Source organism: Nelumbo lutea, chromosome 7 (genome assembly GCF_056320005.1).
Source record: "Nelumbo lutea isolate HS-2025 chromosome 7, American lotus-T2T, whole genome shotgun sequence".
NCBI lineage: Eukaryota > Viridiplantae > Streptophyta > Magnoliopsida > Proteales > Nelumbonaceae > Nelumbo > Nelumbo lutea.
The window spans coordinates 57763356-57777249 of NC_142690.1; the positions used below are offsets into that span (position 1 = coordinate 57763356).

Below are 13894 nucleotides of genomic sequence, written 5' to 3' on the forward strand. Positions count from 1 at the left end.
ACTCAAGCTTGTCATTTTGGAACTCAACAAGCAGAACAGATTCTTTCTGCCGTCAAAGGCTGGACGAGCACCTGAAAGCATTTCGGAATAGTCTTGTACAAGTTTCTGCTTGATCATCCGAGCAACTTCCTTGGAAGGATGTGGAGAGATCTCAACATTGTAATGGTTGGCAAGTAGAGGGATTACTGCACCATCAAGGCCACCATTATTTGGTCTCCTTGTTGCCATTAGAGAATGTGGATAGACGACCATTTGCGCACTTCAAGTTATTCTTCATATTATTATTATTATTATTATTATTATTATTATTATTGTTATTGGGGTCCACATGGCAATTCACGTGTGGGTCTACGTGGGCTAGTTGAAATGTATAATATAACATGTGAAAAGCATTGTATATATGTACGGGTTAAGTGGGCTAAAATGATCATTTGTGTCAATATAAACACTTATGAGGAAAGTATCTTACCAAACATCATCACAACAATAAGTGATTTAGCAGGTGAGTTACCAAACAACCTTAAGTGGTTGTTAAAATAAGTACTTCTAAAAAGTACTTATGCAACAAGTACTTCTTTTAACAACCACAAGGCTATGTTTAGTGAATAAGTGGATTGAGAAATAAGTACTTATTTTTAAATACTTACTTGAAAAGTACTTATTTCTGTTTGGCAACCCCTTTCCCAAACCACTTATACTTATTTTAAGTACTTATTGTGGTGAGGATGTTTGATGAGCCACTTCTCCAAACCCATATAATTATTGGTTTTTGAATATTATATTGTTATTTCCAAGAACTTACTACATAATTCCTTCGAGACACACATGGATCCACATGTAACATGTGTGGGCACGTGGCATTCTTACAATAATAATAACAACAACAACAACAACAACAACAATTATTATTATTATTATTAAAAAATTAATATTAAAATAATAATATATTAATAAATAATGAAGAATAACATAAATAAATAATAAATAACATTACAAAATAATTATTATTATTATTAAAAAATTAATATTAAAATAATAATATATTAATAAATAATGAAGAATAACATAAATAAATAATAAATAACATTACAAAATAATATATAATACATCTAAAGAGTAACTTTCCAAAAGTACTTTAAAAAAACACTTTCAAGAATAATTGATTTTTAGAAGTACTTTTAATGAGTAATGTCCCAAAAGGACTTCTAAAAAATACTTTTAGAAAGTAGTTTTCATAAAGCAACATCAACAAATCAAACAATCCAAGTAGTTTGATTAAGAATGTCATACCTCTCGTTGCTAGTGAGATTTCGAGCAATTTGCCATTGAAAAACCATATTTATGCAAAAAAATGCCCAAATCTAGTTTAAGGCATTAAGAAAGCCTAAAATACAGTCCAAATTGGACTATAGATGCTAGAGAAACAAAAAATAATAGAAAGCGACACACATAGTGGTCGTTCTTCTAGTCACTGGTCACCTCCTATGTGTAAAACTGAACTAGTGATCAAACCGATCAGGGTTCAGTTATTGGTTTGAACGGTCCGACTGTTCGACCTGAATGGCCAGCCCATTCTAACAAAAAAAAAAATTAAAATTTTGAAATTAACCATCCGATTTAGTGGTTTGTTGACCAAAATCAATGGTTTTGAGGAAAAAAACGGTTCTAGGGAAAAACGGAACCAATTAGGTGACTGGTTCCCGGTTTTTCTGGTCCAACCATCCGATCCAATCCAATTTTGAAAACCATGGTTGCAATAACCCCTACATGAATGGAGAAGACAAGATGGTTTTCTCTATCCGTGAGGCAATTTTGGAATTTCAAAAACTTTTTAGGAACATACTCATCCAAGAAAATACAAATAAGCACTTGAAATAAGCCACCCAACGGTTGCTTATTTTCTAAGTACTAATTTTTTAAATAAGTACTTATTCTTGACTCTTTTTGTCAAACAATACCTTAATTTGATAAGAAATTTGGCATAGCTGACTCAATTTGGATGTATTGATAGTTATGATAAACCTATAGTCGGATTTGATTTAGGATTGTAATAATAAAATAGACATCATTACACTAAATTATTCATTATGTGGGTTCTTATACTAATTTTTTATTATTTTCTTAGTTGTTAGGGTTCAATAAACATACATGTTAGTGTATATATGCTGTCTCGAATCTAGGGAATTACCCTAGGATTTAGGGTTTCTATTGAAAAAAAAAAACTATTGCCCAGAGGTGCTCGCCTAGGCACCTAGGTGGCAAGGTGTCCCCCTATTGCCTAGCCTCAGCTTGGCAATTTGAAAACTGGGCCATATATCTGCATCTGATCCAGTTTTACTCAACTCAGGTGGCACATGAAAATGTCCAAATAGATAAGGCAATTCAAATGAAAAAAAAAAGGAAGAAAAGAAATTTACAAGCAGTGAGCAGCAGAGATGTAGAGAATGGATTTTAAGAGAATATTGGCAAAAATTAATATCACTTTCAAAAGCCACAGCAACAAATAACAAATAGTATAATCATGTAGAAGAAATAAAGACTCAAGGATAATCAGTAGCTAGACTGAGCACCATAAATGTTGAGACAACATAAAGCATAATCACTAATAATGCTGGTGTATATTTTTGTGGCATATTCTTTATTAAGATGAGGATAATTGAGCGAAAATCAATACTTAATCTCTCAACAATCTCTCCATCTTCAAGTATAGCAGTAGACACTAAGCTTATTAGTAACTTTTTTTTTTTTTCTATTTTCAGGTTTACAACCTTCACAGATCTCCATACTTTTGGGACCGGCCTCATGAGTTCGAACCTGAGAGGTTCTTAGTGCCAAGAAAAAGTGAAGGAATTGAGGGATGGGCTGGTTTTGATCCTTCTCGGAGTGCTGGAGCGTTGTACCCAAATGAGGTTCTTACTGTTTCAAAGTATTTCATGTTTATTATTCACCTGGTTTTACATTTTTAATTGCCAGATCATATCAGATTTTGCCTTCTTGCCTTTTGGCAGGGGACCACACAAATGTGTTGGAGATCAGTTCGCACTCATGGAATCAACTGGAGCATTGGCACTATTGTTGCAAAAGTTCACTGTGGAACTGAAAGGATCTCCAGAATCAGTGGAACTTGTTACAGGGGCAACAATTCATACAAAAAGTGGTTTATGGTGCAAACTGAGAAAGAGGGCATCCACTGTTTGTGATAATGTGAAACATGGTTAGAAAGTAACCATATTACATGATAATTCAGCATATAATTGGAAGGTTAACCTCTGAAAATAAGATGATTGATCCTCCTTTGACTCATTTGAAGGAGGAAGAGGCTCAAAAGAAGATTCAACTAAGACAGGAAGGGGGAAAACAAACAACTGTGACAAATTCTCCCCCTTTGGACAATGCCTCTCCTGAGAAAGATCATAAAATGTGACATCCATTGAAGAATACCGAGTTCCAGTCTTTGGATCAAAGCAATAATAACCCTTTTGTGTGGGGGAATAACCAAAGAAAATGCACATATAGGCTTTTGGTTCAAATTTATGTCTCTGGATACTTGGAATATGTACATAACAAGTGCAGCCAAAGACACAGAGTGAAATAGGAAAAAGGTATTTGCCCGGATGAAGAAGACTCAAAGGAGACTTATTCCCTAACACCCCAGATGGCATACGATTGATTAGGTAGGTTGCAGTGAGAATAACATCACCCCAAAATCTTATAGGAACATGTGAGGCAAACAGGATACTTCTTGCAACTTCAACAATATGCCGTTTTTTTCTTTCAAAAACTCCATTCTGTTATGGAGTCCTAACATAGGAACTTTGGTGAATAACCCCCAAATCAGTGAGATAACATGTTATGTTTTTTTCAAAATATTCTTTTGCATTATCAGATCTAAAAATTTTAATTCTAGTATCAAATTGGGTTAGAACAAATTCATGTAACTACCAGCAAGTCTGAGAACTTCATCACGGGACTTCATAAAAAATATCCAAGTATATCATGAAAAATCATCAATGAACAAGATAAAATATTTATAGCCACCCATAGAGGGTAAGTGGTAAGGCCCCCACACAACAGAATGCACAATATAGAATGGAGAAGATCTTTTATATATATATATATATGAAAATGAGATGACTGATCCTCCCTTGACTAATTTGAAGGAGGAAGAAGCTCAAAAGAATACTTAACTGAGACAGGAAAGGGGAAAGCAAACAACTGTGACAAATTCTCCCCCTTTGGACAATGCCTCTCTTGAGAATGATCATAAAAGGAAGAAAACTCATCAAAGGTGACATCCATTGAGGCATATCGAGTTCCAGTCTTTGGATCAAAACAACAATAACCCTTTTGTGTGGGGGAATAACCAAGGAAAATGCACTTTTAGGCTTTTTGTTCAAATTTATGTCTCTAGATACTTGGAATATGTACATAACAAGTGCAGCCAAAGACACGAAGTGGAATAGAAAAAAAGTCTTTGCCCGGATGAAAAAGATTGAAAGGAGACTTAAACCCCAACACCCCGGATGGCATACGATTGATTAGGAAGGTTGTAGTGAGAATAACATCACCTCAAAATCTTGTAGGAACATGTGAGGCAAACATGATACTTCTTGCAATTTCAACAACATGGCATATTTTTCTTTCAAAAACTCCATTCTGTTATGGAGTCCTAACATAGGAATTTTGGCGAATAACCCCCAAATCAGTAAGATAACAGGTTAGGTTTTTCTCAAAATATTCTTTTGCATTATCAGATCTAAAAAATTTAATTATGGTATCAAATTGTGTTAGAACAAATTCATGGAACTACCTCATAAGTATGGGAACTTCATCACGAGACTTCATAAAAAATATCCAAGTATATCGTGAAAAATCATCAATGAACAAGATAAAATATTTGTAGCCACCCATAGAGGGTAAGTGGCAAGGCCCCCACACATCAAAGTGCACAATATGGAATGGAGAAAAAGATCTTTTATTACTCAAAGGGTAATTGCTTCTACAATGTTTTGACAACTCACAAGACTCACAATGAATACTTGACAAACTAATTCCCTTAAATAGTTCTGAGAATAAATGACTCAATGAAGTAAAAGAAAAATGACCAAAACTAAAATGACATAGCATAACATGATTGACAAACTCTGAAGATGTAGATCCAAAGGCAGCTTCCCCAGGTTGTCCTTGGCCCTGTCTAGGAGTGTGCAATAGATATATTCCATTTTCCTCATGGCCACTCCCAATCACTTTCTAAGACTCTAGATCCTAAAAAACACAGTAGGAAGGAAAAAAGGTTAACAACCGTTCAAAGACTTAGTTAAGATGCTTACACATAACAAATTTGTTTTTAGTTTGGGTACATGAAGAGCAGAAGGAAGTACCAAAGAGTTTGTAGCCTTGATGGTTCCCTTGCCAAAGATAGGAGCAAGAGAGCCATCGGCTAAGGTGATTTTATCACGACCAGGAAGCAAATCATAAGAAATAAACAAGGTGGAAAGACTGGTCATATAGTCAAAAACACCAGAACCAATAATCCAAGAGATCCTACAATTACCCGAGATAGTTGCATGGTTGACAGAAGCCCGTATACCTGAATGAGCAAATGTAGAAGATGTTGAATTTCCCAAAGGGTTGGAAGAAGAGGCCGCACCCTCTAGGTGACTGATCATCCTTCCAAACTTCTCATACTCGTCCTTCATAACTGATAATCGATCACTAGTAGTCCTCTCTTTAGTTGGGCATCTGTCATTATCTGGACCAGCATCAATATTGGTACTTCCTGCCTTTATATTATCAGACTTCTTTTGAAAACGAAGGGGAAGAAGCTCTTGATGCAATTTCCAACACTTGTCTTTTGTGTGTTTTTGTTTCTTATAATACTCACAAATAACTTCTTTCTTCCCTGAGCCAACTAGATTTCCTGTAATTCCCTTAGGTTTCATCCCCCATGTTAGCATAGTGATCATTTAGACTAGCCCCTTGAACTTGGACTAGTCTCCTGCTTTTCTTGCATCCATTTTTCATAGAATGGATCATCTTCCGAGGGAGCCTTCTTGCTCCGGAGATATAACCCCATTTGCCTCTACTGCAGATATGAATTTTTACTACTTGTGACCATGCTAGATAATTAGTTCCATCTACCTTGATTGTGGTCACAACTAGTAGAGAGTCAATAGAGGCTCCCAGAACCTGTTTGGATTTAGCAACATTCTTGTTTTCAACTTCCGAAGGGTCCATCTTCTTAAAACACTTCAAAAATAACTTCTAATAACTTTAAATAACAATCAATGAAGATAGAAAAAATAGTGTTGTGAACCAACCTCTATGTAAGTCGAACCTGTTAACTGCGTCACACCTAGAACAAGAAGACTTTTAGTCACTAAGAACCAAGGTCAAACTCTCTGTGGGGCCAATAAGCAAATTACTGTAGTTAATTAAGGTTTCGGGCAACACACTTGATATTGTCAAGAGGAAGACAAAGATAGCCTCCTCTCCAAAAACCACTAACAACTAGACTGAAAAATATTTTTTTAACTATTCATCTGATTCAGTTCTCCATACACACCGTGTATGGGAAGAAAGAGGAGAAAAGAGAAAAACAAGAGCCCACTCTGATACCAAGAAGAAAAACAGCATTCTAAAATGAATGGACTGTTCAAAATGATGCAGAAAAGTGATTGAAAATAGCAGAAATCAGTTTATGGGCCATAAGGGTTCAGAGAGAGATTTTCGAACATAACCTCCTCTTACACCCCTAATCCTATTTCATTAACTTAATTTCAATAATTTACAGAAAGGCTCTTAGTTGGGCGAATAATTAAAAAGACATAACATAAGAGAAAATGCCCAAGTTGAGGCCCATTACAACAAAGAACATAAACAATATAAGAAAACAGTCTATGGGCCATTCGGCCCATCTTCTCTACAATTCTCAATTAAAGATATCAAATGGGATACATTTATATATCAACCACAGTCATTTATGAAGCCAAAACTAAAGATCAACTTGTTTAAGCTTAATCACGTATAGAAGAGAATGAAACATATAGAAATAAAGTAAACAAAACCTTGGGTGCATCTTCTCAGTTAAATAATCCATAGGAAAAGATTGGCACACAAATTCATCTTTGTTCAGACTTCAGTCTCTCGTGGCAATAGGTTACTCAAAACTACAGAGAGGGGGGAAGCTATTAACTCCTGCTTCTGACCTGTCATGGAGATGAGGTTAGACATTAGAGCACATGTGGAACAACTTTAAGAACATCAAAAAGAATTGAGTTTGAAAAGGACATTTTTTTTTTTGAAAATTCCCTTTTCAATATTGAAAAGATCAATACCGAATATATCTGGATCTGCTTTTGCCACTAAAACACTCAGCAAGCACCCCTAAAGCTTCTCCCTCGAAAAATATTCAAATAAAGAGGTATTCGAAGTTAAAATTTCAATTCTGTATTAAGAAAACAAGGAAAAGGGGCCAATTTGTTCTTTCTAACCACTATTCATGGGGCAAGTTTCAGCTTAAAGTCTTCTGCCATATAAGATGTAGCCACAATAAACCCATCTTTAGGGGATTTTTAATTAAATTAAAAGATAGAAATTTCAAATAACTTGTATTGTTCAGGGAAATTTCTAATACAAGCTGGGGTTTAAGACATGCTGCCTGGGGGAAAAACAATTGGCTGACTTATAGGACCTCTTCTGATGTATGGTTTAAATTGTCTGAACACACACACACACACACACACACACACACACACTTTAGGGTATCTTGCCAATCAATCGGCCAAGAGATGGGCTTGGTTAGAATGAGCCAGAACTCTACCATTTTGAAAGCCTCTACTCATCAACTGGGTTTGGGTTGACTTCCGTAATTTCTGGCATACATGACAATGAAGATGTATTTCTGGCATACATGTCCTTTTGTCAGAATACTTGGGGGTATTATATGGGGTATATATATATATATATATATGGAGAGAGAGAGAGAGAGAGGTTAACCTTCCAACTATATGCTGAACTATCAGGTAATATGGTGACTTTCTAACCATGTTTCACATTATCACAAACAGTGGATGCCCTCTTTCTCAATTTGCACCATAGGCCACTTTTTGTATGAATTGTTGCCCCTGTAACAAGTTCCACTGATTCTGGAGATCCTTTCAGTTCCACAGTGAACTTTTGCAACAATAATACCAATGCTACAGTTGATTCCATGAGTGCAAACTGATCTCCAACACATTTGCGTGGTCCTCCACCAAAAGGCAAGAAGGCAAAATCTGATATGATCTGGCAATTAAAAATGAAAAACCAGGTGAATAATAAACATTAAATACTTTGAAACGGTAAGCTTAATAACTTCATGGTGAAGAACCTCATTTGGGTACAATGCCCCAGTGCTCCGGCAAGGATCAAAACCAGCCCATCCTTCAATCCCTTCACTTTTTCTTGGCACTAAGAACCTCTCAGGTTCAAACTCATGAGGCCGGTCCCAAAAGTATGGAGATCTGTGGAGGTTGTAAACCTGAAAATAGAAAAAGAGTTACTGATAAGCTTGAAATGAGTACAACTCTAACAGAAAAAATCCTAGAAAAAGATATCTACGTGATTTACAGTTATAAATGAATGCTTGTCTATCCACCTCACCATGTAAACAGACTTCCTAACATCTATGATCTTTCTCTCTGTAGAGAAGATGGGCCAAATGGCCCATAGGTTGTTTATTCTTCTTGTTATTTTGGGCCCATCCTGTCAATGTTAAGTTATTTTTTTTTAAGTTCATTGTAAATTCTGCCCAACTAAGGGCCTCCTTGTAATTACTCAAAAATATCTAATAAAACAGTGTTAGAGGGCTGAGATAGAGACTGTTCGAAAACTCTTCTCAGAATCCTCATTGCCGAAACACACAAGTCTCCTCTCCTCTCTTCAGTTTCAACATGGTATCAGAGCGTATCTGAACTTGAACGTCCTAGGGCTGGAGGCTTAGTCACGTACTGCCTGATTCTTGGAGGTCATTGGACAAGCCCAAGACTAGAATCTCTTGGAGAAGGGGTTCAGTGACCAGGAAGAATCAGAGAAGAAGAAAAAAAGGGGAAGGGGAACAGCTCGATTCTGTTTTTGAAGCTTGACTGTGTTTGGACTGCTGAAGCTCGAACTGTAAGTTGTGCTCAGTTTTCTGGTTCTGTTTTGCATTACCTTCGACTGTGTTTGGACTGTTGAAGTGTTCGAAAATCCTAGCTGTTCTGTACTACCTTCAACTCTATTAAATCTGGTTTAACCCAGAAATTTCTGGGCTGTTTTTTCTCTTCTTCTTGGACTGTTAAAATCTGCCGAAACATCCTTGTAACAAGGCTGTGTATTGTTACTCTTGTTCGGCTGTTTTTAGAGGGCTGTACGAACAATTTTTGGGGTCTTTTCTCTTCTTTGACAGTGGGGTTGTCTCTATTGCCCACACTGTGTTTGTGAAAAGGCCTATTCAGCAATACCAATTGGTACTTACTCTTCTTGGATGAGTGTACAACCTTAAAAAGGTACTTCGGCTAAGTGCACAGTGCCTAGGAGTTTCTGATTTCTTCTTGAAGCCTAAACTCAATGTGTTGCCTCCTTGTGGTTGGCTGAACTCAGTGTGTTGTCTCCTTGTGGTCGACTGAACTCAGTTATTGCTTGTTCTTATCCAGCATACTTGTAGAAGTCATCTGAAATCATATTTGGAGTGTTTACATGATGTACTCCTAAGAGTTTGAAAACAAAAGTGGTGCTGAATATGGACTGGGTCAAGGGACTCCAAGTGATTCCTTATTGACTGTGACCACAGTTAAGCTAAATGGAACTAATTATCTGGCATGGTCACAATCAGTAAAGATTCATGTTTGTAGTAGAGGAAAGTGGGGGTTCATTTCCGGGAGTAAGAAGGCTCCCCCAGAAGATGATCCATCCTACGAGAAGTGGATGCAAGAAAATTACACTGTCATTGGGTGGCTTGTGAACTCAATGCAGCCACAGATCAGCCAGCACTATCTATGGATGAATTCAGCAAAGGAAATATGGGATAGTGTTGCTGAAACCTATTCCCAAAAACTAAATGTGGCTAGAGCCTATAAGTTGAGAAGTGATGTGAAGAATCTGAGATAGGGGGAGAAACCGCTATCTGTATACTTCTCAACTTTGAAGTCTTTGTGGCAAGAAATAGACTTGATAGAAGCTGTAACCTAGGACACCACCAATGATGCAGAGACCAACAGAAAACTGGTTGAAAGAAACAGGGTATTTGAGTTCTTAACCGGACTAAACCCGGAATATGATATCACAAAACTGAATATTCTTTCCAAGGAGTGTGTATCTTTGTCACAAGCTTATGCATTGGTGAGTAGTGAAGAGAGCAGAAGGACTGTACAGGTTCAAGGGGCTGATATTAATGATCACTTTGCCAATATGGGGATTAAACCTTGTTGGAACTTCTAGTGGCACAGGAAAGAAAGAAGTTGTATGTGAGTACTGCAAGAGGCCGAAGCACACCAAAGACAAGTGTTGGAAGTTACATCCTAACCTTGTTCCCATCAGGTTTCAGAAAAAACATGATAGTAAAAGATCAGGAAGTGCAAATGTAGCCGCCGGGCCAGATAGTGAAGAGATGTCTGCTTCTGCACAGTTGGCAGCCATGAGAGCAGAATATGAAAAGTTTGGGAAGATGATCAGTCAGCTGAGTGATGTGACCTCTGCTACCAACCCTTCAGGAAAATCTACCACTTCAGCATTTGCTCATTCAGGTATAAGGGCTTCTGCTAATCATGCTACTTCTTCAGGTAATCTCAAGATCCCTTGGATTATTGACTCAAGTGCTTCTGACCATATGACCAATCTATCTACCTTGTTTGTTTCATATGACTTACTTCCTGGACGTGATAAAATCACTTTAGCTGATGGTTCACTTGCCCCTATCTCTAGTAAGGGAACCATCAAGGCTACAGATTCCTTGTACCTCCCTTCTGCCCTTCATGTACCTAAACTAAATACAAATTTGTTGTCTGTGAGCAGTTTAACCAAGTCACTAAACTGTTGTGTAACATTTTTTCCTTCCTACTGTGTTTTTCAGGATCTGGAGTCTCAGAAGGTGATTGGGAGTGGCCATGAGGCGAACGGAATATACCTGCTTGATACTTCGGGACAATGCACTGATCATCTTGGGAATGTTGCTCTTGGATCTGTCTCTTCAGAGTCTGTTAGTCAGATTATGTTGTGTCATTGTCGTTTTGGTCATCTGTCTTTTTTGGCTTTGAGTCATCTATTCCCTGAACTGTTTAAGGGAATTAGTCTGTCCAGTCTTCATTGTGAGTCTTGTGAATTGTCAAAGCATTGTAGAAGCAAGTATCCTTTGAGAAATAAAAGATCTTCTGTCCATTTTAATATTGTGCATTCTGATGTGTGGGGGCCTTACCACTTACCCTCCATGGGTGGCTAAAAATATTTTATCCTATTTTATTGATGACTTTTCACGATTCACTTGGATATTCCTGATGAAATCCCGTGATGAAGTCCCAAGACTTGTAAAACAATTCCATGAATTTGTTCTAACCCAATTTGATACCAGGATTAAAATCTTCAGATCAGACAATGCAAAAGAATACTTTGAGAAAAACCTATCCTGCTATCTTTCTGACATGGGGGTTATTCATCAAAGCTCATGTGCTAGGACCCCAGAACAGAATGGGGTTGCTGAGAGGAAAAACATGCATATTGTTGAGGTTGCAATTAGTATCTTATTTGCCTCACATGTTCCTACCAGGTTTTGGGGTGATGCTGTACTTACTACTACCTATCTCATAAACCGCATGCCATCCAGGGTTTTGGGTTTTAAGTCTCCCTTCACTCTTCTTCATTCGGACAAAGATCTTTTTCCTATTCCTATTCGTGTCTTTGGTTGCACCTGTTATGTACATGTTCCAAGTGTCCAAAGGCATAAATTTGAACCCAAAGCCCAAAAGTGTATCTTCCTTGGTTATTCCCCCAAACAAAAGGGTTATTGCTGTTTTGATCCAAAGTCTGGCAATCGGTATGTCTCAATGGATGTCACCTTTGATGAGTCTTCCCCTTTTTATGGTTCCTCTCCAGAAGGACATTGTCCACAGGGGGAGAATTTGACACAGGTGTTTGCTCTTCCTCTTCCTGTCCCTGTTGAGTCCCTTGATGTGTCTGCCTCTCCCTCAAATGAATCAAGGTTGGATCAGTCGTTCCATTCTCCTTGTCCTGGTACCCTACCTCCTCGTCCTGTCCTCAATCCCAAGGTGTATCAAAGGCAAAGATCCAGAAATGTGCAGGTTGTTTCTCCTACAACACATGAGCCTCCTACACTTCCAGTCACAGAAGAGACAACAGGTACTGGTTCAACACCTTTGGATTCATCCTTCCCTGACCTTGATATTCCCATTGCTGTTAGAAAAGGAAAACGGAAGTGCAGTGCACACTGCATTTCCAAGCACCTTTCTTACAGTTTGCTTTCACCTTCATATTTTGCCTATCTCTCTTCTGTTGCTTCTCATCCTATTCCCAGGTCTGTGTCAGAAGCTCTTAAGATTCCAGAATGGAGGGATGCTATGAAATCTGAAATAGATGCCCTACACAAGAATGACACTTGGGAAGTCTTGACAGTGTAGTCGGCTAAAGATAGGTGAAAGAGGAGAGACGAGAAGAGAAGAGAAGAGAAGAGAGGAGAAGAGAGAGGGTTTGCAATGCAACAGTACTGGCGGCGCCGGTGTTTTTTTTTAATATATATAGGGCGACAGAAAATAACAAGGGAAAAGACCCTTGTGCCCCTAAGTACAATAACAAACATAACAGAAATAAAAAATGAAATAAAAAACACTTTAATTTGGACAAACATGCCCTAACAACTGCAACTAAGTTATTCTAACATTATTCCAACACTCCCCCTCAAGTTGGAGCATAGATGTCAATCATGCCCAACTTGTCACATAAATCTTTGTGCCGCACATGATGAAGACCTTTGGTGAAGATATCTGCAAGTTGCTCTTCCGAGTTGACATATGGTGTGCACACTTCTCCACTTTCAAGTTTCTCTCTGATAAAATGCTTATCCACTTCAATGTATTTCGTCCTATCATGTAGAACTGGATTAACAGCAATATTGATGGCTGCTTTACTGTCACAGTAGAGTGAAGTAGGATTGTTTACTGCAAAACCCAGTTCACCTAACAGATTTCTTATCCACATGATTTCCGCAACCCCATGAGCCATCGCTCTATACCTTGCTTCAGCACTGGATCTAGCCACCACACTTTGTTTTTTGCTTCTCCATGTGACAAGGTTTCTTCCTACAAAGGCACAATAACCACTGGTGGACTTCCGGTCATTGACTGCTCCTGCCCAATCTGCATCAATATATACTTCCACTTTTAAGTGACTGTGTCTCTGGAACAACAAACCAGCTCCAGGAAACTTCTTGAGATATCTCAAGATCCTCTCTGCAGCCTCAAAGTGAGTTGTCATCGGGCTGTGCATGAATTGAGTAAGGACACCCACTGCATAGGCAATATCAGGCCTGGTCATAGACAAATACAGAAGTCTCCCCACGAGTCTCTGGAACATCTTTACATCTTTCAAAAACTCTCCCTGACTGTCTCCCAGATGGTGATTAGGTTCAATAGGTGAATCAGATGGTTTTACCCCCAACTTGCCTGTATCTTCTAGTAGATCTAGTACATACTTCCGTTGGGAAATAAAGATGCCCTTGTGAGAGCGGGCAACTTCAATTCCAAGGAAGTATCGTAAGGGGCCTAGATCCTTCACCTCAAATTTAGTGGCTAAGAATTTTTTTAGTCCCTGGATTTCAGCCTCCCAATCTCCTGTGATCACAATGTCATCCACATACACAATAAGAGCT

The 13894-nt window shown here is 38.0% G+C and overlaps 2 protein-coding genes across 4 annotated transcripts in view; one reads left to right on the top strand and one right to left on the bottom strand.

The window, feature by feature from the left end:
* The first annotated feature begins 2608 nt into the window (after positions 1-2608).
* LOC148846537 (cytochrome P450 97B2, chloroplastic-like) lies at positions 2609-3219 on the top strand. Its single transcript, XM_088955978.1, has 3 exons — positions 2609-2614; positions 2760-2909; positions 2974-3219. Exons 1-3 carry the CDS (start codon positions 2609-2611, stop codon positions 3217-3219), a joined length of 402 nt encoding a protein of 133 aa, XP_088812104.1.
* Positions 3220-6833: 3614 nt separating this feature from the next.
* CYP97B3 (cytochrome P450, family 97, subfamily B, polypeptide 3) overlaps positions 6834-13894 on the bottom strand; it is a 113905-nt gene continuing 106844 nt past the window's right edge. For all 3 annotated transcript variants that reach the window (XM_088954646.1, XM_088954648.1, XM_088954647.1), the window contains 3 exons: positions 8372-8521; positions 7999-8286; positions 6834-7208 (listed from right to left, as the gene is read on the bottom strand). In XM_088954646.1, coding sequence (XP_088810772.1) covers positions 8041-8286; positions 8372-8521 — 396 coding nt within the window. In that variant the 3' untranslated portion in view covers positions 6834-7208; positions 7999-8040. The remainder of the gene's footprint in view (positions 7209-7998; positions 8287-8371; positions 8522-13894) is intronic.